At 44.1% G+C, this 25,941-nt stretch overlaps 1 protein-coding gene across 2 annotated transcripts in view; it reads left to right on the forward strand.

Moving 5' to 3' along the window:
- Positions 1-25,647, forward strand: part of CUL5 (cullin 5) — an 84,244-nt gene extending 58,597 nt beyond the window's left edge. For both annotated transcript variants that reach the window (XM_077483953.1, XM_077483954.1), the window contains 7 exons: positions 3,292-3,423; positions 4,686-4,809; positions 8,292-8,467; positions 10,686-10,847; positions 15,211-15,329; positions 21,136-21,259; positions 24,866-25,647. In XM_077483953.1, coding sequence (XP_077340079.1) covers positions 3,292-3,423; positions 4,686-4,809; positions 8,292-8,467; positions 10,686-10,847; positions 15,211-15,329; positions 21,136-21,259; positions 24,866-25,060 — 1,032 coding nt within the window. In that variant the 3' untranslated portion in view covers positions 25,061-25,647. The remainder of the gene's footprint in view (positions 1-3,291; positions 3,424-4,685; positions 4,810-8,291; positions 8,468-10,685; positions 10,848-15,210; positions 15,330-21,135; positions 21,260-24,865) is intronic.
- Positions 25,648-25,941: the final 294 nt, after the last annotated feature.

Below are 25,941 nucleotides of genomic sequence, written 5' to 3' on the forward strand. Positions count from 1 at the left end.
TAAACATGTTATTCTACCCGCTCTGTGCAGTGGTTTTGCACAGAGCAGCCCAGATCCTCCTCTTCTCAGGTTCCACGTGGGCATTCCTGGCTCCTCCCTCCTGTCGGGTGCCCCCACAGCAAGCAATGCTATGGGGGCATCCGAGCCAAGCCGCTGCTCTATGTGTCCATTCACACTTGGAGACTCGGTTTGGCCCTGCCCCCTCTGTCTCTTAATTGGCCCACTGGCTGTGATTGACAGCACTGGGAGCTATTGGCTCCCGCTGTTGCCAATAGCCAATCAGGAGTGCGAGTCCCCGGATAGGCAAGGTGCTCATAGACCTCACTGGATTGAGAGAGGGCCTGGGTAAGTATTAGGGGGGCTGCTGCACACAGAGGTTTTTTTTTTTTTTACCTTCATGCATATGCATGAAGGTAAAAAAAACTTTGTGCCTTTACAACCACTTTAATAGAGCTTGCAGGTTATGCACATCTGTCCTGGCTCTCAAAAAAAAAAACGCCTATCGTGTGTTTTCACAACACAAACACACTAGGAAACCCCAGGGAGACCACAAGCAAGTATGCAGTTGTTTTCCATAGTGGGAATCCTAGCCAGTATCACAGCAGTGCAGACACAAGTTCTAATCCTGTCAAATTCTATTTAGTTGACACGGATATCTGATCTACAGTGTGCCAGTCAGGCCTGACAGAGCGTATTAACTTAACGTATTAACAATACTGTTAAGTGTAGGCAAGTTGTGATGCTCGCTTGTACCCGTGTTTGTAATCAGATCAATTACTGTGAGATTAGGAAAGACCCTGGATTACAGGCCTAGGCAATGTTTTTCTAAACCCAAAACTATTTTTGTTTTAATAGTTGGGGATTAAAAGGTGACCATAGACAGATCAAAAATTCAACCAGTTCAGCAGAAACCTTTCTTTTTTTTTTCAGTATCACTGGGAATGTAAGTGGTGGAAAATCCAAATTTTTGAGTTGTCCCCACAGCAAGAATAGAGGAGAAATCTTTCGGTGGGACAGTTGTTCAGATTTCAACTGTATAAAATAGATTTCTCTACATACTCTGCTGTGTTAAAGTGAAATGAAATATCCCAAGTTGGATACAAAAATCAAATATAATCTATTGAGATTTAACCAGATTTAACCAGCTCTATCAATAAAAGAAAAAAAGTTTTTCCTTTAGATTTACTTTAATTGCAGATGAAGACTTGTATTCAAGCATGGCATGGGATGCACATTTTTTCCCAGGTGTGCAGGGAGTATTTTATTTTCATTATGTACTCTTTGGTGTATCTGACAGGTTCACTCTAATGCTGTGTACACACGGCCGGACTTTTCGACAGCCAAGGTCCACCGGAACAAATCCGTCGGACAATTCGACCGTGTGTGGGCTTCATCAGACCTTTGCTGTCAAAATCTGACGGATTTTAGGTTTAGAATATGTTTCAAATCTTTCCGACGACTCGAATCCGGTCAAAAAATCAGTTTGTATGCTAGTCTGATGGACGAAAACCGAAGCTAGGGCAGCTATTGGCTACTGGCTATGAACTTCCTTATTCTAGTCCGGTCATATGTCATCACGTTTGAATCCGTCGGACTTTGGTGTGATTGTGTGTGGCCAAGTCCGTTCGGAAAGTCTGTCGGAACTCCACTGAAAAGTCCGTTGGGAAGACTGTTGGACCTAGTCTGTCGGAAAGTCCAGTCGTGTGTACACGGCATTAGAGTGCTTTCACACGGAGCTGCTCTGCTCTGTTCAACAGGAGATATGTAAGCAGATCCCCTTCCTAATTGGAACTGAACGTGTTGGATGTCAGTTTCTCCTTTACATCTGTGCCAGTTCAGTTTGTGTCCGGCAGACACGGGTGGACCTGTGATAGTCCTTTGGCTGCCGTATATAAATGAACTTGTGTCAATTTACATCATGCTACCTCTGATCCATCACGTTTAGGTCCAGAAAAACAGAATAGGATGCAATGCTTTCTCGTATTATTATTTTTTTTCCTGGACCTGGACTGAATTTGTAGGTAGGTGGGTGTAAACGGACAAGTCGGTTTACATCAGCCTGGCCATAGAGCTTACGATCAAGTCCCCCTGAAATGCAGACAGGTGGACTTTATTGGAAAGCTTGTGTGAAAGAGCCTGAAGGCTAATTTATGGCAAAGCCTCTATGACCCACTAAGATTCTAGCATTTCACAGTTGAATGAGGGGTGGCAGTTAGTGGGCTTAATCTGATCTTGAATATATTCCAATGGGCACAGGGAACATATAAAGACAAAAGCTGGCCATACATTAGTAGATTTTCGAAGGAGTGTTTGTAGGAACATTTGTATAAAAATTCTCATTACTTTCCATGACTAGACGAATGTCATTTGAAAGTACTTAAAAATTAGCTTGCTTTTAACATTCAGTTTTTGAATGAATGGACTTTACTGAGAGAAAACTACATACGTTGTTAGAATTTTGTTTTTTCAAGAAACATTTTCCATCCTGCTCCTTCGAATTTTCTTGTCATTGTGGTAGAAAAGGAACAGCGATTTGACCTCATTAACAATTAGAAAATCACACTAATGTATAAACCATTGATATGCAATTAGCGGACCTCCAGCTGTTGCTAAACTACAAGTCCCATCATGCCTCTGCCTCTAGCTGTCATGCTTGTGGCTCTAAGAGTCTTGCTATGCCTCATGGGAATTGTAGTTCTGCAACAGCTGGAGGTCCGCTAATTGCATATCCCTGGTATAAACATTTGTTCTTAAACAGCCTTTCTAAACCTTTTCAACACAGAGGAACCCTTGAAATAGTTCTCCAGTCTTAGGGAACACCTGCAAATTAGTAGAGATCTACAATTCATGATACATTAGTGTGATGGTCAGTGGGAAGAATGGTCCTTACACTTGTGGTCATTGGGAAGAATTACCTCCTTACAGATAGCTAAAAAGATCAATGGTATCGGTGGGAACTTATCTGAGAGGCAGAAATTGCTCAATGCTGATGGAACCCCTAGCAACCTCTGGAGAAACCCTAGGGTTCCACGGAACCCTGGTTGAGAATCACGGTTCTAAAATCTTCTAGTGTATGGCCGGCTTTAGGCAGTAGATGATTATACTGTTTCAGGTCTCCTCAAGACTAGTCTTTTTGTTTAGCTTTATGTTTGTTGCTTTCTTTTATTTTTGGAAGCAGTGTTTAATGAACATGAAAGACAGACGGTCAACTTAAAGAAATTGGATCATTCAGCTTTTTTTAAATGAGGTCGGCTTCTTGTCATGTAGTCCATTCTTTTCTGTTGTTCACAGCTGCTGGTGCTTAAATATGTTCAGAATAAAGACGTGTTCATGAGATATCACAAGGCTCACCTCACAAGACGTCTGATTCTGGACATCTCCGCAGACAGTGAGATTGAAGAAAACATGGTGGAATGGCTCAGGGTAAAAAAGATGTCCTTAATATATTATTTCTCTCTTGTATAGTTGTAGTTTTTATATAAATCATGTTAGATATCCATGAATACCAACATGCCAGTAAGTTTCTCCAATGTTGTGAAAACCTTTTTTTATATTGCACAGTGAAAGCTGAATTTTGACAGGTTTGTTTGTAAACCAGCCTCATGTGATCACATGAACCATGTTCCTGATTGTTATTGTAGACCAGCAACTGCCAGTGACAGCAGGGTGTCAGAAGTCACAGGTGGCACAGGTGTAGACCAGTGGCAGTGCCGTGTCAAGACTAGAAGCCTGCATATGTGTGCGCTCCTACTTCTAATATGGAGCATAAGATTCTCTCTCTCTCCCCCCTCTCTCTCTCTCTCTCTCTCTCTCTCCCCCCTCTCTCTCTCTCCCCCCCCCCTCTCTCTCTCTCCCCCCCTCCCTCTCCCCCTCTCTCTCCCCCCCCCTCCCTCTCCCCCTCCCTCTCCCCCCCTCTCTCTCCCCCTCCCCCCCTCTCTCTCCCCCTCCCCCCCTCTCTCCCCCCCCCTCTCTCCCTCTCTCTCTCTCTCTCTCCCCCTCTCTCCCTCTCTCTCTCTCTCTCCCCCCCCCTCTCTCTCTCTCTCCCCCTCCCTCCCTTAATTATGTTTAATACTGAAGACAGTGTATGCTTTTTGTACCGGAGAGAATAATCCCTCCATTGCATCATGTAGAAGAGCAGGGAGAGTTTGTTAGTACTGGCACAATAATTGCAGTGATAGGCAGGTCTTAAAGTGCCCCCAGCTTTTGCCTCAGCTTTTACACATTTTGATACAACTATCTTATATTATTTCCCTCCCCTGACCACTTCTGGACATTTGTTCGTAAATTTAGTTAAAGAACTGTAGGGAAAAGGGGCAGGGGAAATTAATGAGATATAAGGAAACGTAAACCTTTCTCTTGTTTGATAAACTGCACAGATTAAAAGTAGTCCTTAAATATAAATATTACAACTTGCTACCTCCTATAGTTATACAGACACGTGATATAAAAGATGTCTTCCTTTATGTGTGCTAAGGGCCGCGTAATGTCTCAATAAAGCCCTATGATATGCTTCTATATAGCCAGAACACCAAAAATAAAAATAAAAACCCTTTTTATTTTTTATACGACTTTTCTGTTGCTGCAGTGCAAGCTTGTGTTTCCTGGCTGCTGAAAATGAATTGGTAACTACATGCTTAATTGGGGTTTATGGCACCACTTTGATGTGACTTTTTTGTATTTTAAAGGAAGTCGGAATGCCTGCTGACTATGTAAATAAACTGGCTCGGATGTTCCAAGACATTAAAGTATCTGAAGATTTAAATCAAGCTTTCAAAGAAATGCATAAAAATAATAAATTAGCACTTCCAGGTATGATATAAAGTAATTTAAAGAATAGCAATCTTTAAGTTCTGTGTTTATAGTGTAATAGTCACAAAATGTTGTGAAGTAGGGCGCTATGGGAGCCTCAAGGCTATACTGCATTTTACTGCATACTGCAATTATGGAAAAGCATCTCAGGAGCGTCCTTTTAAAAACCATAGCAGTCCTGTTTTTTTTTTTTTCATTCTTTAATTAGTGAAAGACCAAGGCATACAATCCTGATCATAGAGCAGAGTATCTAAGGCGCACCTGAGAGATCTATCCAAGTTGTTTACATAACAGGAAGAACTTTTTAATTAACATGTAGATAGACAATTGCTATGGCAAATTGTAGGGGAAATGTCTCAAGAAAAAGAAAGAGAACTCCTGCACCCATAGGTTACCAGTGTTCATATGATACTACTTTCCACATTTTCTTCATGTTGAGGATAGAACTAGAATAAGAAAGAAATCGAGGGACAAGAATTGATGGGGATGCAAAGAAGGAAAGGGGCTTGGAAGGGGGGGGGGGGGAGAACTAGAGAACACAGGCTATTCTAATTCGATAATGCTCACTTTGCCATGGGCTCGTAGAAACACTTCCCAGTCCAATCTTGAAGGACAAGCAAGGGTCTAATATCCAGATAATTTAAGTCACCTCTACGTCTGTAGGGTATAACAGCTCCAGGTTCGCAGAAGAGCACGTAAAAGCCATCCAAGGGGTGGCACTACACTTTTTTTCTCTGTTAAGGCTTTCCGTGGTCCTAATATTCATTTTATCTAGCCAAAGATAGATTGGGGAGGTGAAGATTTACTAATAGGGCCAGTAATATTCCTATTCATTCTGATGGCGCATAACAAAGGCTCTAAAGTCAGGACAAAAATTAAGGAGGATAGCCGGTCCCCCTGTCTTAGACAGGCCAAAAAAGTCAGACCATATTTTATTAAGCCGAACTGCTGCTTGTGGGTGCAATAGAGGGCAGAGATCCAGGCTAACATGTGGGTACCCAGACCTATATAGGAGAGCATAGACCTTAGGAATTGCCAGTCAGCATGGCAAAATGCTTTTTCCGCATCTGTGGAGAGAAACATCAATAGGGAAGACCTCGATCTGTCCAGAAGAGTAAGATGAATCACTGTAGTAGTGTTATCTCCTCGTTCAAAAATTTTATTTTATGTTAAAATAAATTACATGTACAGAATATAAGACAAATTATGTGATACCAGAAATAAAAAGTAGACATATTGAAGTACGAATGATACAAAGCAAAGAAGAATTTCAAGATATTCTCGTGGGAATGACAATAAATGGCCTTTTATATATTTTAGAATTTGAAAACATTCTTATAGCTGAGTTTTAAACATTTTAATCCCAAGAAGTAGTGTTATCTCATGCTTCACGTTGAGGGATAAACTCTACTTGGTCAGTGTGAAAAAGATGAGAAAGGAGCCGGTTAGTGAGAATATTGGAGAAGAATTTAAAGGTCCGCGATGAGCAAAGCAAATCGGTCTGTAGCTGCCACACGGAGTCAAATCATTGCCATCCTTGGGAAAGTGCAGTGATGGGCGCTTGAAGGGAATCCATTGGGGATTTCATGCCATCACTAAGTGGCTTGAAAACCTGAATAAAGGGCCCGGGAAGGTCTTTAAATGCTTTATAGTATGATACTGAGTGGCCATTTGGTCCCTGTGACTTGAGCCAGATTGGCATAAATTAATAGCCAGGTGTAATTCGTCCGCAGAGAGCAAAGCCTCTATGGTCTCTTCAACTTCAGACATCAGCTTTGGGAGGCCCGAATCTGCAAGAAATACGTAAAAGAAAGTCTGCTTATGAGTTAATGCCAGGGATTGCTCCAATAGATTGTAAAGTTTATGATAGTAGGACTGAAATTCTTGTGCCATCTTTTGTGATGTGTATAACAAAAATAAGAAAAGAAGTATTGATTGCGCTTAGTGTCAAAAAAACTACTAGTCATACGAAACCAATTGACAACAACCAAGATTGTGACAGCAGCACCCACTAAACTCCCACATACAGATAAAAACAATAAACGAAATGATTGTGTTGCGCTATCAAAGTGCTAATACATTAATACTACAACCCATAAGCATAGGGATAGTGCATAAAAATCATCATGTGAAAATCAATTCATGAAAAAAGTGTCCAAAGATAATAATTCAATAAAGTGCACGGTGCAAAATCAGTCCAAATAAAAAGTGAACAGTGCAAGAGATTTCTTGAAGTAAATGTGTATGTCGCCCCATCTTCTTATGTAACCATATGCCACCCCACACCCGGGTGCACACCCAACTCTCAAACTGCTTACAGACAGTTAAAACCTCAGATATGGAGGCCTGGCTGCACTTTTCAGGAGAGATCCCTTCTGGGATGGATGGATGGATGGTATACTTCAGAACTCTTAAGGGTTCCCAAAACACTCCGCAGAAGAAGCTCAGGGGAATATAGAGATAAGGAAGGAACTCATAGCTTAGTAGTATAAAACTTCAACAGTTTAATAAAAAAGAATACTACTCACACAAGGCAGATAAAATCAAACAAGTACAGTAAATAAATCGGCATTCTGATTCATTTTTACAGGAAGATTTTTAGGCAATATCTTTATGCTTATGGGTTGTAGTATTAATGTATTAGCACTTTGTTTGATAGTGCAACACAATTATTTTGTTTATCTGTTGTGATGTACTGAGTTTAACAGCAGATGAGTATGTTATGTGAGGAATATAGGTTTTCTGCTGTGAACCCTGGATGACTCTGGCCTGCATATGACTTGGCTTATCAGAGAATTTGTAGAAAGATCTTGGCCCTTTCAGGAGATTCCATTTATTAACCTGAAATCGCAAGGAATTCAACCACTCCCATAAAGATGCTAGTCCTGTTATGCAGTTTTTCTCTAGTGGGGATAGTGTGAGGTCACAACCCATCTGAGTGTCAAGTATTTGTGTAAACGGGCGTTCATGTCAAACGCAGCCTTTTCTGCTCAAACACAGCAATACTCGGATGGATGTATTTGAATGCGAAACACAAGGCTGCATTTGACCTGCTTTCCCTGCTGCATCCAAAGAAATATAAAGCAGGTCAAACGCAGCCTCTGCACTGTCATCTACACTTCTCCAGTGTAGTCAATAAGAAGCTGCTGACCTGTGTCTGACATGCTTTTTGAACAAAGGCCCTTCGTGAAACCAGCACTTCCACAAGCTGCCATATACAACATTGCTGAGGCTGGGATCCTGTCAGGATAGAAATATTGGAGCTTCCATTATGGGCTGGTCAGGACTCCTAACCTGTGTGCTTTTTCAAAGTCACTGTCTTACCATGTAGAGCAGCAAGGATGAGAATGAACTTGTACAATGAATAGGTAGATCCTATATCTCTATTACGATTTGATGGAAGATGGGATTTTTTCATATTTTTTTTGTTTGTTTGTTTCTATGGTCTAATTTTCTTTTATTGTTCTGTTTTGTTATGGCAGCTGATTCTGTGAACATTAAGATTTTAAATGCGGGTGCATGGTCAAGGAGCTCTGAAAAGGTCTTTGTTTCTCTCCCCACTGAACTGGAAGACCTCATCCCTGAAGTGGAAGAGTTCTACAAAAAGAATCACAGTGGAAGAAAACTGCACTGGCATCATTTAATGTCTAATGGCATTGTGAGTAGTATTTCCGTAGGACTGGCTCGCCAGAGTCTGCAAGTATTTGTAGCTGTGTTTTAAAGTATTCTACACAGAGACAGTATACATTTCATGGTAAAGACCGTTGATACACCCTTTGTTACATGTTACACCGATATTCAGGTTTTAACATGTTATAGGTGCACAGGCCCCCCCTATTCTGGCAGCTAGCAGGGGATCTTATCTCATCCCGCTAACTGTCACAACCTGAAAAAAATGTGGGCGTGTGGGGCTCCACCCACCTAGCTGCATCATACAACAACAGTCTTCTGTGAATGGGAAAACTACAAGGCACTGTGGTAGTTCGTTTAAGTGGAGCTCTACCTAAAAGGAGAAGCTCCGCTTGTTTTCTTCACGCATGCGCAGTAGGGAACCCTTACTAGGAATGGCGGTGGTAGCACCCAAGAGCCGATTGAAAAATTTGCTGGGATGCCGACGTTGCTGGATCCTTGGGCTTCTACAGTATTTGTAGCTGCAGATTTTTTGCTGGGGGGGGGGGGGGGGGGGGGGGCTGGAGCTCCTCTTTAAACCTTCAGTCACAGTGTAACTGCGTGCTTGTGTCCTGCAGACATTCTGCAGGACTGTGGCATTACATCCACAATTTGCTGATTGTGGGTGCAATGCTTTTACAGGTCCATTACAAAAAAATAACAAATGCATTTATTATTTTTTTGTAAAAGTGAAATTATCCTTTATCCTTTAAAGGTGAACACACTTGTCATTACTCACACATGACCTAATCAGCACAGTGTTTAAGCTGAATGGCAGGTACAGTTGATTTTCAAAGTTAGATTGGGTCAGTGTGGTTACCTTTAATGATTACTACATTACATCTGGAAGGCTGCTGGACATGCTCAAATTGTCAGTAGAAGTTCACCCCAAATAGAATCTGAGCTGTGATCTTCTGCAAAATGCAGCAGGGGCTTATGTTTCTTACAGTGAGGAGGTGGCAACCTAACCTTTAAGAATCAGTTTTTCCTGAAGTTCATCTTTAATGAACATTAATACCGGTTTTCAGGGTATAGTGTTGTCAACTATATTGTGCTGTTGCGTTTATATTATACAGTGTAGTACTAATAATTGGCAGCATTTTATAGAGTAGGCTGAAATAGTTACATCAATCCTATTATCAAATGAATATACAATCTGGCCCTTCGGTTCCTTCTTTTCCCAGTGTGCATGAATAAATTCCTAACATGTGACAATATGCTGATACATAATAATTTTATGCTAGGTTCACACATGCTGCAGCCTGTTCACTGATTCAGGTGCGAATCGGGTCCAAATTTTTGGACCCGATTACAGTTTCCCAACATTATATCAGTGTTCCTTTAGCACAGACCAGGAGGCGGTGGGGCCTTGTTACAATAGGCGGCCGAACAGACTGCATAACACAGCTGGAGACACACGCTGTTTTAGTAATGAAAGGTACGGCTCACTCGAGTTTAAGCCGAGGAGGGGTTTTTCAGCCAATAAAAAATGGGCTGAAAAACTCGGCTTATACTCAAGTATATACGGTAATCTATTAGCAAGTCACAGGGTGAGAGGCAGCAGCAGGTGAGCATTCCTCCGCCATGATGAGTGTGTCATCTGAGCCAACATCTTAGTCAATGATATAGATGCTGACCTGTGGTAATGCCTAAATAAAGATAGTGTTCTCGTTATAGAGAACAATCGATGAAGGCATTTTTAGGTGTAGTAATGTGATATCTAAGGAGGTAATGAATACCTCAAAGTTTTACATATGATATGATATGGCCTACTGGATCCACTATAAGTCATATTAAAAAAAAAAAAAAAAAAGTTCATCTACAAGATGTACTGGGGAAAAAAATGTATATATTGTATCTAGAATTCTGCTGTTAAAGAAACCTGTCCACAGGCATTCTACATACTGCACACATGCAGTTCTACTCTAGTGGTCCCAGTTGTATCGTGTTTCCATTTTTCTTTATACATTTTCTGCAGATAGGCAGGGCTGACACTATATATGTATGTTTATTTTGTGTTTTGTCCACATTTCAGTATATATTTTTATAATGAGAAATATGTAAGTCGCCATTTATCATCTTTTAAAAACAAGTACATGTAGCCAGTGACGTCTGGGAGTTGGCAGTCAATCAAAGCAGCTCCTGTATTTCGTAAATTATTGTCTCCCTTTCTTTATCTTTAAAACTGCTATTGTTTCTCTTTACAGATAACCTTTAAGAATGAAGTTGGACAGTATGACCTTGAGGTGACAACATTTCAGCTGGCAGTTTTGTTTGCTTGGAACCAGAGGCCTAAAGAGAAGATTAGTTTTGAAAATCTTAAATTAGCAACAGAATTACCAGATGCAGAGCTGAGAAGGACTCTTTGGGTATGTGTAAATGTTTTGTTTGTTAGAGATTAATTTATGAGATAAAGCCAAATGGAGTGTATTGGTTAATGCAGGTAAAACTCCCTTTAATCAATAAAAGGTGAAGAAACAACTTGATCAATCCATACTACTAGTGTGGATGAGTTCAGATGTCTTCAAATCCTAGCCGAATCCTCAATCCTGATTTCATACTTTTTTTTTCCTCCATTTTCTTTTTTATCAGCCCATGAACCAGATGTGGTTGACCTATTTCGAAACTCCAGTGGTATTTTGCATCCTATATGTTTTGAATATATTTTTAGTACTTTTTTTTTTTTTTTTTGGTGCTTTTCTTATTTATTCTATTTTGCCATGGCTAGATGCTAGATGTCCTTTTCTACTCTGTTTGAGCTAGTGGTCGGTCTCGCTTGTGCTCTCAGAGGGTCTACTTTTTATTTTACCCACTGTTGGGTTGCCGCCCGCAGGAGGCTTGAGAGCACTTCGCTGATATACATTGTTTTGCCTCGAAAGTGACTGACCCTGATTTCAGGCTGCCTGGTGGCCAAGTGAGACCCCTCCCTGAACTTACTCTAGGTCGTGTGCTTCACAGATGCACTTCTGACAGAGTCAACAGGCCACTGTTTGCACAAACTGTGTGATATTCTCTATTTCCTCTCCCCTTCCCCTCCTGACATCTGGGAGTTGATCTACCAGTGGTTTGGTATGATCAAGTTGCTACTTTGTAAGTGCATTTATTCACATTTTATTATCTAACCACTTCCCGCCCAAACAATGCCATATAACGTTGTCGACTTTGAGTGGGGATATCTGAATGAACCCTGCAGCTTACAGGCATCATTCAGATATCTTCTTTTAGAACCGACAGTTCCCTGTACCGTAAGAACAATCATATCGGCTGTTCATCCAATTGATCATTCTTACAGGAAGCGCGAGGGGACTTCCCCCCCCCCCCCCCCCCCCGCCATCCCTTTGGTGCTTCTCTCGGCTTGCCTGTACAATCACCAAGAGGCCTGGCGGATGAGTATGCTTCCGAGCAATCTGGACAAAAGATACCCAGTTGAGGTCTGCCTCTGAGTCCCAGAGGCTGTTGATCCTGACTGACCGAAATGGTTAGTTCAGGCATCCCTCATTTAAAACTTCAGGGACTGCTTCCTCAAATGTCTCAGCGCCAAGGCAGTTCCGCTGCCAACAGGGCGTTAGGATCAGGGGCAAGCCGCAAGGCCAGGGCCAGAAAAAGCCCTGAGTCCAAAATTCTTCTAAACCCAGCACCAAACCCTCCTTTTTGAAGGGACGCCCCCACTCCTTCGGGTGGGGGGAAGGCTACTGTACTTTGTGGACACTTGGAGAATGATAATTCAGGACTAGTGGGTTGCCTCAATTATATCCCATGGTAACAAGCTGGAGGTTTTTAAGAGCCAGCGTTCCCTCTGATCCTCCAAAAAGAGACTTATTGCTTCAGGCACTACATCATTTAGTGCATCAAGGAGTGATTGTACAGGTTCCTGTATCCGAAAGAGCAAACCTGTCTTACAGTTTAAAAACCAAACAGGGTTACAAGGCCCATTTTTGGACCTAAGATCCCTGAACCAGTATCTACTAATCCAGTCCTTTCGGATGGAGTCTGTGCGCTCAATTGTAGCCTCGCTCCAGATGAAAGACTTTTTAGCCTCCATCGATATAAAAGATGCATATTTACACGTACCTATCTTTCAGCCTCATTAGAGGTTCCTGCTATTTGCAGTAGAGGAACATCATTTTCAATTTGTGACTCTACCCTTTGGGCTTGCTACAGCTCCCCGGGTTTTCACAAAGGTCCTAGCACCAGTACTGGGTCTTTTAAGATCCTCGTGCTTGGGTATCTGGACGAACTCCAGCTCAGAGATCACTTATTACAGGCTCTGGAACAGAGCATAACATGCACAGTGCAGTATTTGCAAAGTTTAGGCTGGATCAGAAATACCAAAAAGTCAGCCTTGAAACCAGGCTCAAGGTCTAAAGTATTTAGGTCTGATCCTAGCTACGGTCCAAGCAAGAGTATTCTTGCCACCCGCAAGGATCTGTGCCCGGAAGAATCAGGTGCATCAGATAAGGGGCACCAGACAACCCTCCATTCGGCTCTGTATGAGTCTCCTAGGGAAGATGGTATCCTCCTTTGAGGCGGTACCCTATGCCCAGTTCCATTACAGGCCTCTACAACAGGACATCTTGTTGGCTTGTAACAGGAGAGGACAAGCCCTGGATTATCCAATGTTCTTATCTCCTCAGGCACGCTTGAGCCTAAACTGGTGGTTCCAGGATCAGAAACTGTGAAGGGGAAGATCCTTCCTCCCGGTAACTTGGAAAGTACTGACTACAGATGGCAGTCTCCCAGGCTGGGAAGTGACCCTAGAGGGGCTCACAGCTCAAGGGAAATGGTCAAGGACAGAACAGCTCCTGCCCAACAACGTCCTGGAATTATGGGCAGTACAACTGGCCGTACGGTCATAGATTATGGAGCTTCAGGATTGCCCTATCAGGGTTTAGTCCCACAATTCCACTGCAGTGGCCTATATAAACCACTAAGGTGGTACCAGGATTCATTCAGCTCTGAAGGAGGTGAACTACATACTAGCCTGGGCAGAGGGACATGTGCCGATTCTATTGGCAGTCCATATACCGGGAGTAGAGAACTGGAAGGCAGATTATCTCAGCCGCCAGCAGATCTGCCAGAGGTGTTCTAGGAAATTTTCAAACGTTGGGGATGACCAGAGGTCGACCTACTGCCATCTAGGGTCAACAACAAGCTACAGCAGTTTGTGTCCCGAACAAGAGATCCTCTGGCAATTGGAGCAGATGCTCTAGTAGTTCCATGGAGCCAGTACTCTCTGGTTTATGCTTTCTCTCTGATCCCTCCCCTTCCACATTTGTTGTGCAGGATTCGGAGAGAGGGGTTCCAATCATTCTGGTGGCACCAGCCTGGCCCAGAAGGCCCTGCTTCACGGAGATTGTGAGATTAATAATAGACGGGCCATGGACGCTTCCATGCTTCTACGGTCTCAATTCCCCCCCCCCGTTTACAGTCTCTAAATTTGTGGGCATGGCTATTGCAGCCAGGGTGTTAAAGGGCCGTGGCATCTCAGGACCAGTGGTGTCTACCCTAGTGAATGCTAGAAAAATTGTCACTAGGAAGATTTATCATAAGCTCTTGAAGACTTATATTGCTTGGTGTGAAGCCAAAAAATGGCATCCTCGGACATACGTGATTGGGAGAAGTCTCTCTTTTCTACAGTCATCTGTGGAAATCCAGTACAACTGGAGGTCAAGTTTCGGCCCTATCCGTATTCTTCCAAAGGCCTTTAGACTCCCATTCACTTGTCTGAACCTTTATGCAGGGACCAACTCGCTGGCTTCCCCCCATTAGGTCACCTATGTGTACTTGGGACTTGAACTTGTTGCTGTCTGTGTAACAGAAACAACCATTTGAACCTATCAAGGAAATTCCATTAGACTTTCTGTCAAGCAAGCAAGCTAGCCTTCCTGATGGCCATCACCTCGGCTAGAAGGGTGTCGGAGTTAGCGGCATTTTCATGCAGGGAACCGTACTTGATCCTTCACCATGATGGGGTCCTGTTACGACCTGTTCCATCCTTTTAGCAAAAAGTGGTGGCGGCCTTTCATTTAAATCAGGACATTATTTTGCTTTTTTTATTTTTTTTTTCTCAGCCTCGTTCGGCAGAAGAGGACGTTGGACGTTGTCTGGGCAGTCAAGTTTTATTTGTCTAAATCTGCAGGGATCCGAGGATCAGACTCCTTTTTTGTTTTACCAAAAGGACCCAAGAAAAGGCAGGCAGCTTCCAAAGCTTCCATTGCCAATTGGGTCCATCAATTGGTCATTCAGGCCTACGTTCTGAAACATAAAGCTCCTCCCTTTAGGGTGAGAGCTCATTCTACCAGGGGTGTAGAAATCTCCTGGGCTTTTCGCCATCTGGTATTTGTGGCTCCGATTTGTAAAACTGCTAGTGCATACGCTCACAAAATTTTATCAAGTGGATAAAAGGGGATATATATAATGTTTGGGGGTTCTGAGTAATTTTCTAGCAAAGAAATAATGATTTTTACATGTAGGAGCGAAGTGTCAGAATTGGCCTGGGTAGCAAGTAGTTAAAGGGTGTTTTATCTGCATGTGGTGGGCTCTTAACTGCTTTATCTCTTATGCTAGTTATATTTGACTGGGTATACACTGAGCCATCAAAGATGAGCAGATTGTCTAGGAAGCAGTGAAGCACATTCTTTTATGTTTTGGTTTATTGCTGCGCTGGATGGGCAGTTTGTGTTATGTGTTAATATTCATTGAGACTGTGTTAATTTCTTTTACTTAATTCAGTCTCTTGTAGCGTTCCCAAAACTGAAGAGGCAAGTTCTGTCATATGAACCACAAGTAAATTCTCCTAAAGATTTCACAGAGGGCACCTTGTTTTCAGTTAACCAGGAGTTCAGCTTGATGTAAGTGTGATAAAAAGCTTGGCTTGTGTTGATTGGTATGTATATAGCACAAGAGTTGCTGGCACACAATGAAAGAAATCTGCACATATATACTCTATAAAAAAATGCCATTAGTATATGTTTATAGTGTGTTACTCACGCACTACAACTTTAAATAAATATGTGTAAGGCCGCGTACACACGGGCGGACTGTTCGCCCAACCTTGTCCGCTGAACAGTGTTTGGGCGGACAGTCCGCCCGTGTGTGGGCTTTCAGCGGACAGTTTCAGCGGACAGTTGGACGGACAAAGTCTTTCGGAAATTCCGAAAAACTGTCCGCTGAAACTGTGTTTGAGCGAACAGTCCGCCCGTGTGTAGGCTACTTTCGAAATGAGCAAACTGTTCCGGCTCGGAAAGTCCGCCCATTTCGAGCGCGTGTACAGGTAGGCGGGGCCCGCGAAGGAGACGTCGCGGGCTCCGCCGCCTGGAATGGGCTTAAAGGGGAACCCCTACGCCGAAAAAAATCGGCGTGGGGGTTCCCCCAAAGTCCACACCAGACCCTTGTCCGAGCACGCTACCCGGCCGGCCAGGAAAGGGGGGCGAGCGAGCGCGCCCCCCCTCCTGAGCCGTACCAGGCCGCGTGCCCTCAACATGGGGGGGTGCCTTGGGGAAGGGGGGGCCGCGCGGCCCCCCCACCCCAAAGCACCTTGTCCCCATGTTGATGAGGACAAGGGCCTCTTCCCGACAACCCTGGCCGTTGGTTGTCGGGGTCTGCGGGCGGGGGGCTTATCGGAATCCGGGAGCCCCCTTTAAGAAGGGGGCCCCCGGATACCGGCCCCCCACCCTATGTGAATGAGTATGGGGTACAATGTACCCCTACCCATTCACCTGTGAAATAAAGTACAAAAAAAAACACAACACAGGGAAAAAATATTTTATTGCACAGCTCCGGGGATCTTCCGTCTTCGGGGGTCTTCTCGCCGGACTCCTCCGCTATCTGTGTGTAGCTCTTTTACTAGCGGAGGAGTCCGGCTTTCTTCCTCCCCGCCGCCGGCCTCTTCTCCCGACTTCGGGGGTCTTGTCCCCCTCTTCGGTTCTTCTGCCGGGCCACCGCGCCTTCTTGTAGCTCTTTTGCAGGCGGTGGCCCGGTCTTCTGTCACCGCTGCCTTCCGTTCTTCTGTCGCCGCCTTCGGTTCTTCTGCCGGGCCACCGCGCCTTCTTGTAGCTCTTTTACAGGCGGTGGCCCGGTCTTCTGTCGCCGCTGTCGTCGTCGCCGCCGCCTTCCGTTCTTGTTCTTCTTCTTGTTCTTCTTCTTCTTCTCCTGGAGATGTTGACACGTCGCTCTCTCCGGCCGGAATGCCAGAGCCGCGCTGTGCGGTCACTTATATAGTGACAATGGGGCGGTGTCACATGGTATATGTCACATGGGTTGGTCACATGGGTTGATGTCACATGGGGACTATGACATCGTAAGGGGGCAGGGTCACCATGTGACCAACCCATGTGACATATACCATGTGACACCGCCCCATTGTCACTATATAAGTGACCGCACAGCGCGGCTCTGGCATTCCGGCCGGAGAGAGCGACGTGTCAACATCTCCAGGAGAAGAAGAAGAAGAACAAGAAGAAGAACAAGAACGGAAGGCGGCGGCGGCGGCGACGACGACAGCGGCGACAGAAGACCGGGCCACCGCCTGTAAAAGAGCTACAAGAAGGCGCGGTGGCCCGGCAGAAGAACCGAAGGCGGCGACAGAAGAGCGGAAGGCAGCGGCGACAGAAGACCGGGCCACCGCCTGCAAAAGAGCTACAAGAAGGCGCGGTGGCCCGGCAGAAGAACCGAAGAGGGGGACAAGACCCCCGAAGTCGGGAGAAGAGGCCGGCGGCGGGGAGGAAGAAAGCCGGACTCCTCCGCTAGTAAAAGAGCTACACACAGATAGCGGAGGAGTCCGGCGAGAAGACCCCCCGAAGACGGAAGATCCCCGGAGCTGTGCAATAAAATATTTTTTCCCTGTGTTGTGTTTTTTTTTTACTTTATTTCACAGGTGAATGGGTAGGGGTACATTGTACCCCATACTCATTCACATAGGGTGGGGGCCGGTATCCGGGGGCCCCCTTCTTAAAGGGGGCTCCCGGATTCCGATAAGCCCCCCGCCCGCAGACCCCGACAACCAACGGCCAGGGTTGTCGGGAAGAGGCCCTTGTCCTCATCAACATGGGGACAAGGTGCTTTGGGGTGGGGGGGCCGAGCGGCCCCCCCTTCCCCAAGGCACCCCCCCATGTTGAGGGCACGCGGCCTGGTACGGCTCAGGAGGGGGGGCGCGCTCGCTCGCCCCCCTTTCCTGGCCGGCCGGGTAGCGTGCTCGGACAAGGGTCTGGTGTGGACTTTGGGGGAACCCCCACGCCGATTTTTTTCGGCGTTGGGGTTCCCCTTTAAGCCCATTCCAGGCGGCGGAGCCCGCGACGTCTCCTTCGCGGGCCCCGCCTACCTGTACACGCGCTCGAAATGGGCGGATTTGCCTCCTCCTTACGTGGGCGAGTCCGTTCATTTCAAAAGTTGAGCGAACTGTTTGGCAAACAGTTCGCTGAAACAGTCCGCTCGTGTGTGGGCAAGTCCGCTCATGCAAATTTTGAGCGGACTGTTTGCCAAAACTGTTTGACGAACAAGGTTGGGCAAACAGTCCGCGCGTGTGTACGCGGCCTAAGGAATAGAAAGCAGAACAGCGGCTATCGCTAATAACTTATCCGTGGCTAATATAATATACAAAAAAGAGGGGTAGTGCTGCTCTGTCCTTAATATATAAAGTAAATTCTATGGGTATTCAAAGTGTGTACAAAAATTATACATATATGTAAATAAAACTATTAATCATGAAAATAAATATGCTCCAAATTTATTAGTGCTACACAGTAGTGCATATGCTTCCCAAATCATAAATCCTACCGTTCAGTATAATTTATCTTTTATATATTGAATAAAGTGCTAGTAGTGCATAGATGAGTAAAATCTTATCACACTACGAGAGTGTTCCTCTTTCTCTTATACACTTATTTGGGAGCCTATTGCAAAGAAACGTCCCTGCAGGACCAATAGAGATCCAGTACCCCCAATGATACACAGTACTAGAAATCGCTGAAGTAGAGGACCCTTAGAGGCGAACTGATATTTATATACCACACTTGAGAGAAGATGATATGCTGATTTAAAGCATATACAAGGTGAGAGGCCTGAGAGCACAGAGGTGACACAGGAAGAAGGGGCTAAGTCACTTAATTTATATGCTTTCTCAAACACTAGTGAAGGAATATATCAAGCCACTAATCTAGACCACCAAGCACCTTTCCAAATAGACTATTTCTGTGAAGATTTGTGTAGATTTTAATACTGCAATACTTCCATGTTCATTTGATTCAGTGTCCAGCCTTGAGACACTTGTTTTTCCATTCATCTATGAATAGCGCTTTATTCACTACATAAGAATTATTGTATTTTTGATTCCGTGTCCAACCTTGAAACACTCGTTTACTCATCTATGCGCTACTAGCACTTTCATACTTAATGGTATGATTTATGATTTGGGAAGCATATGCACTACTGACTGTGCAGCACTAATAATTTATTTATTTTCATGATTAATAGTTTTATTCACCTATATGTACCATTTTTGCACACATTGTGAATACCCACAGGATTTAGTTTATATATTAAGGACAGCGCAGTACTACCCCCCCCCCCCCCCCCCCGTCCCCCCCTGTTTTTTTGTATTAGTATACAGTGGTGTGAAAAAGTGTTTGCCCCCTTCCTCATTTCCTGTTCCTTTGCATGTTTGTCACACTTAAGTGTTTCGGAACATCAAACCAATTTAAACAATAGTCAAGGACAACACAAGTAAACACAAAATGCAATTTGTAAATGAAGGTGTTTATTATTAAAGGTGAAAAAAAATCCAAACCATCATGGCCCTGTGTGAAAAAGTGATTGCCCCCTAAACCTAATAACTGGTTGGGCCACCCTTAGCAGCAACAACTGCAACCAAGCGTTTGCGATAACGTGCAATGAGGCTTTTACAGCGTCCTGGAGGAATTTTGGCCCACTCATCTTTGCAGAATTGTCCTAATTCAGTTACATTAGAGGGTTTTCGAGCATGAACGGCCTTTTTAAGGTCATACCACAACATCTCAATAGGATTCAGGTCAGGACTTTGGCTAGGCCACTCCAAAGTCTTCATTTTGTTTTTCTTCAGCCATTCAGTGGTGGACTTGCTGGTGTGTTTAGGATCATTGTCCTGCTGCAGAACCCAAGTTCGTTTCAGCTTGAGTACACGAACAGATGGTCGGACATTCTCCTTCAGGATCTCTTGGTAGACAGCAGAAATCATAGTTCCTTTTATCACGGCAAGTCTTCCAGGTCCTGAAGCAGCAAAACAGCCCCAGACCATCACACTACCACCACCATATTTTACTGTTGGTATAATGTTCTTTTTATGAAATGCAGTGTTCCTTCTACGCCAGATATACTTGGACACACACCTTCCAAAGAGTTCCACTTTTGTCTCATCAGTCCACAGAATGTTGTCCCAAAAGTCTTGGGGATCATCAAGATGTGTTGTGGAGAAATTGAGACGAGCTTTGATGTTTTTTTTGCTCAGCAGTGGTTTTCTCCTTGGAGCTCTGCCATGCAGGCCATTTTTGCCCAGTCTTTTCCTGATGGTGGAGGCATGAACGCTGACCTTAACTGAGGCAAGTGAGGCCTGCAGTTCCTTGGACGTTGTTGTGGGGTCTTTTGTGACCTCTTGGATGAGTCGTTGCTGCGCTCTTGGGGTAATTTTGGGCGGCCGGCCACTCCTGGGAAGGTTCACCACTGTTCCATGTCTTTGCCATTTGTGGATAATGGCTCTCACTGTGGTTCGCTGGATTCCCAAAGCTTTGGAAATGGCTTTATAACCCTTTCCAGACTGATAGATCTCAATTACTTTCTTTCTCAATTGTTCCTGAATTTCTTTGGGTCTCGGCATGATGTGTAGCTTTTAAGGATCTTCTGGTGGACCTTACTGTGTTAAGCAGCTCCTATTTAAGTGATGCCTTGATTGTGAACAGGTGTGGCAATAATCAGGCCTGGGTGTGGCTAGAGAAATTGAACTCAGGTGTGGACAACCACAGTTATAGTATGTTTTAACAAGGGGGGCAATCACTTTTTCACACAGGGCCATGATGGTTTGGATTTTTTTTCACCTTTAATAATAAACACCTTCATTTACAAATTGCATTTTGTGTTTACTTGTGTTGTCCTTGACTATTGTTTAAATTGGTTTGATGTTCCGAAACACTTAAGTGTGACAAACATGCAAAGGAACAGGAAATGAGGAAGGGGGCAAACACTTTTTCACACCACTGTATATCTAAAACCAGGCTCTCAACAAAATGAGATTAAAGTGGAACTCCAGTCAAAACCCTTTTCTAATATTTGTTAAAGTGAGAAGGGGTTAGATTTGATGACTGTCACCTGTACTAGTGTCCCCATTGGGGGATTTTCCCCTCTACTCCTAATAGTGATAGTGCTGGACCAATCGCAAAGCAAGTGCTGTGACACGTGAGAAAGAGTAATGAAGTCACCTTATGCTAGTTCTAAGACCTTGATGTCAGCATGCAGCCCAGTAGTTGTAGAATGGCATCTCTTATGTAAGGTTTCCCACAAAAATATTTATTTCCATGGCAGTTTCCCTTTAAATTGATCAAACAAATCATGCTATAGAGATCTAGGGTGGAGATTTTATTTTACAAGCTTCCTAACGCGTGCAAATATTTTTTCCACTTTCTTCCCTTTAAGAAAAAATGCAAAAGTTCAGAAAAGAGGAAAGATCAATTTAATTGGACGCTTGCAACTCACAACCGAGAGAATGAGGGAAGAAGAAAATGAAGGCATTGTACAGCTCCGAATACTGAGGACGCAGGTGCGTACCAGGACATTGTCTGCATTTTATGATGTATTGTTCTAGATGATCACTTTTGTATGTTACATTATGTCTAAAGATTACCTAATGTAACCACAGCACTTCATAATCTTGTATAGCACTTAATTCAAAGCATTGATTGTTTAAAATATCCTAATCATACAGCACAGGACTGTAGTCCTAGACCATGGGTTATATCAGGGGCCATTAACCACTTAAGGACTGAGCCTCTTTCTGAGATTTGGTGTTTACAAGTTAAAAACATTTTTTTTGCTAGAAAATTACTTAGAACCCCCAAACATTATATATATTTTTTTCTAACACCCTAGAATATAAAATGGAGGTTGTTGCAATACTTTGTCATGCCGTATTTGCGCAGCAGTTTTAGAAGTGCTACAGCATGCATGTTTTGAGTTACAGAGGAGGTCTAGGGCGAGAATTATTACTCTCACTCTAACGATCGCGGCGGTACCTCACATGTGTGGTTTGAACACCATTTTCATATGAGGGCGCTACTTATGTATGCGTTCGCTTCTACACGTGAGCTCTACGGGACAGGACGCGTGTAAAAATTTTTTTACTTTTCTTATTTCTTTTTACCGTATATACTCGAGTATAAGCTGAGATTTTCAGCCTCTTTTTTGAGGCTGAAAGTGCCCCCCTCGGCTTATACTCGAGTCATCGCTGTCTGCCCGCTCGATCAGCGTGTCGAGCAGACAGACAGCGGCCATTCTATAATTCAAAAGCCGCGCCTCCGGCTCCGCCTTCGCCTGTGATAGGCGGAACACTGAATTTCCCAGCAGCCTGTGTTCCGCCTATCACGGACATCGTATCATCCTCGTACTACGGACGAGGATGATACGATGTACGTGATAGGCGGAACACAGGCTGCTGGGAAATTCAGTGTTCCGCCTATCACAGGCGAAGGCGGCGGCGCAGCTTTTGAATTTTACAATGGCCGCCGAGGCGCCGACGAAGAGGGCACGGGACGGAGGCAAGGCAAGGCAAGGGACGGGACGGGACGGGACGGAGGCAAGGCACGGCGGCAAGGCACGGAGGCAAGGAGGCAAGGCACGATGGATGGATACACACACACACAGGGATGGATGGATGGATGGAGACACACACACACAGGGATGGATGGATGGATGGATGGAGACACACACACACAGGGATGGATGGATGGATGGACACACACACACACAGGGATGGATGGACGGACACACAGGGATGGACGGACACACAGGGATGGACGGACACACAGGGATGGACGGACACACACACAGGGATGGACAGGCATGTCTCACCCTCGGCTTATACACGAGTCAATAAGTTTGCCAGTTTTTTTGGGGGTAAATTGGGGGCCTCGGCTTATATTCGGGTCGGCCTATACTCGAGTATATACGGTACATTGTTCTTTAAAAAAAAATAAAATAAAATTGTGTCACTTTTATTCCTGTTACGAGGAATGTAAACATCCCTTTTTATAGAAAAGAAAGCATGAAAGGGCCTCTTAAAAATGAGATCTGGGGTCAAAAGTCCTCAGATCTCATATTAATACTAAAATGCAATTAAAAAAAATATTTAATTAAATGTCATTTGGAAAAATGTTTTTTTTTTTTTTTTTCTAAAATGTCCCTTTAAGTACTATGGGCGGAAATGACGTTTTGACTTTGCTTCCGCCCTGAAATGTTATGGAGAAGGGTGGCGGCCACCTTCCCCTCACTCATCTCCATGCCGGACACAGGGACCCGATCACCTCCGCCGCTACCGATGGCTCCGGTAAGCGGCGGAGGACACTGGAGAGCAGCGGGAAGGGGTGTCCTCTCCCGCCACTGATACAAGTGATCTCGCGCCGCAGAGACCACTTTTATCTGAAAGCAGACTGCCTGCTGAAGAAGAGGATACCGGGGTTATGGCAGCTAGCTGCTGCCATAACAATATTCCTCTTCAAAATAGCGATGTAAAACGTCAGCGGGCGGGTCCTAAAGTGGTTAAGGGCCCACGGTTGCCGCCCCCCCAATCCATGCTTCTGGCCCCTTTCATGGATTCCGATGGGGGGGGGAGGGGTTTTGAAGCACGTGATTAAAGCCAGAAGCTCTACTAGGCTTCAAAATAGGGTGGGCTCGGGGCGCAGAGAACATGAACGGATCCCACCCAGGTGTGTTATGATAGCGAATAAACATTCCCTATGGTAACACTGATCCTCCTCCTGGCCAGTCTGGAAGCAGGTCTTGAGACCTGTCACCCAATTGGCTGAAAGAACAGGCGATCCTATTGGATGCCTAGGAGGAGGGAAAGAAACGCGCTGCCACCGTGATGGAGGAAAGGACACACGGGCTGATGCCCGCTGTCCGGTTGCTAGGGTTATATGCAGGCTACCTTCAGGTGATTCAGTTTACTGAAGGACGCCTGTAAGGATGAGCTCAAGCGTGTTCGCAAACAGCACATGCAAAGGCCGCAGGGAAGTCGGCATTACGGAGCGCTAATCACAAGCAGGGAGACAGTGAAATGTGTCGCTGCCTGTGATTAGTGCTGTGCAGTGCCGACAGGCGGACTCTGCACGTGCTGTTTGCGAACATGCCTGAGCGCATCCTTAGTAACCTGCATATAAGCCATGGTCTATGACTACAGCCCTGTATCATACTCCTCCAAGATAAAAAAAAAAAATGTACAGGATAGTATTCTCTTTTTTTTGAACACCTCTTCCTCTACATTTGTACTTGTGTGTATGTAAATTCCGGTGCTATATAGTGTACAATATAAATAATGGGGAAAGATATCTTGGGGAACTGGAACATGCAAAAACCAAGTAACCACAACCTAAATATTCTGCCTAGTAGCACATTATAGTATATTACATATAGTAAGTAAACTTGCAAAGATCAGTGACAGGTTTGCTATAGAAGAAAACCACCACTGTTGGCATATAACCTCGGACAGAATAGGAGAGGGCAAAAATTCAAAATGCAAAAATCTAGAATACCCTTCTTTTGACAAGCTGTATGAATGCCACGGCAAATAATGAAGCAAAATGGCAGAAAGATATAGGTATCCTCACAGCTGAGGAATGGTCTGGATTCATTAATGAAAGCCAAGCAGTGCAGTGCCTTTATTTGACCTGGTATTAGCCTCTTACAGTTACTGTACAGCAGTCAGTGCTCAGATTAGGCGATGAACAAGTAACACAAAGGGCCAGTCATTTGTGCTACAGTGCTTATGTGCTAACAAGTCGCATGCTGACAGGTGGAGAGAGCAAAGTGACTGGTGAACTCATCAGTGTGCTGCTTCTCTTTTGACTGTCCAGTCACAGGCTTGGAGGAGACACAAAACCTGCAAGTGTTAGTGAACTGTAGCAGAGAAAAATCAGGTCTCCTGTCCTGCCAGATAGAGCTTTGCAATATAGCAAGCTGTAAAAATCTCCAGTCTGGATGGGCAAAATACAATCCTTTGGCAAATAAAACGGCTTGTGTATATGTATTTCATCTGTGCATTGAGCTGTTTGTCTGGAGATCATCTTTAAATGAAGGAAACTGTCTATAACTGCATTCACTGTTCTCTGTTATCAGCTTCTCCTTATGTAGAAACCTCTGATTTATTTTCCAGGAGGCCATTATTCAAATTATGAAGATGAGAAAGAAAATTACCAATGCTCAGCTCCAGACTGAACTAGTAGAAATTTTGAAAAACATGTTCTTGCCACAGAAAAAAATGATCAAAGAACAAATTGAATGGCTCATAGAACACAAGTACATCCGAAGAGATGAGTCCGATATCAACACTTTCATCTACATGGCATAATCTAGAGACCTACCTGACCGGTACGGATAAGACGAGCGCTCCGAGCAGGTCACCGAGAATATTTATGCGAAAAAGCGAACTCACTCCAGACTTGTTTTACTGCATAAATATTACAGTCCCCTGCCTTATCCTATGAAAGGACAGAAATCTGTTGCCAATGTCATTCTGCCAGCATGACAGCATCTCGTCCTCTTTGCTTTTACCAGCATGCTGTTTTAATGGAAATCGTTTTGGAAGAACTTGTGAGCTTGTAAAGTAGAATTGTCCAAACCAGAGAATCCCAGATTATTATTTTTTTTTTTTTTGGTAAAGTAACTACTTTTGCCCCGGGGGAGGGGGTTGTCACAGTTTCATGCACTGATGAATCGCTGTTACTGTTAGACTTTAAGTGAAAAAAAAAGAAAATCAAACTACAAAAAGAAAATACTACCACAGAAATCGCACTTTCACATTTAAGTATTGCATTAATTTAACATATGCTATCGTCCCTTCCTGCACAACTTTTGTGAATCTTTTATGCATATCATAATTTGAAGAGGTTTGTATTAATTTGTGGACATGTTGACCCATAAACAATGCTTTTGATATATTGCTTTTAAATGTGTGATCAATGTAAGGAAGCTTGGTTAGGATACAGTATAATATTTTAGAAAATTGAAAGTCTAACACTAACTGTTTAGAAAGTGGACCTGTCATTAAACCCTATAGCCTCTGGTCATACACACACACATATATATATATATATATATATATATATATATATATATATATATATATATATATATATATATATACACACACAGGGCCCGGTACACTGGCCCTGTTGTAGCGGGCCCGCCAGCAGGGGGGCCTGGACAACCTGCACAGGGAACTAACTAGTG

Source organism: Lithobates pipiens, unplaced genomic scaffold (assembly GCF_037356315.1).
Source record: "Lithobates pipiens isolate NorthernLeopardFrog02 unplaced genomic scaffold, aLitPip1_a1.2 Scaffold_16, whole genome shotgun sequence".
Classification (NCBI taxonomy): Eukaryota; Metazoa; Chordata; class Amphibia; order Anura; family Ranidae; genus Lithobates; species Lithobates pipiens.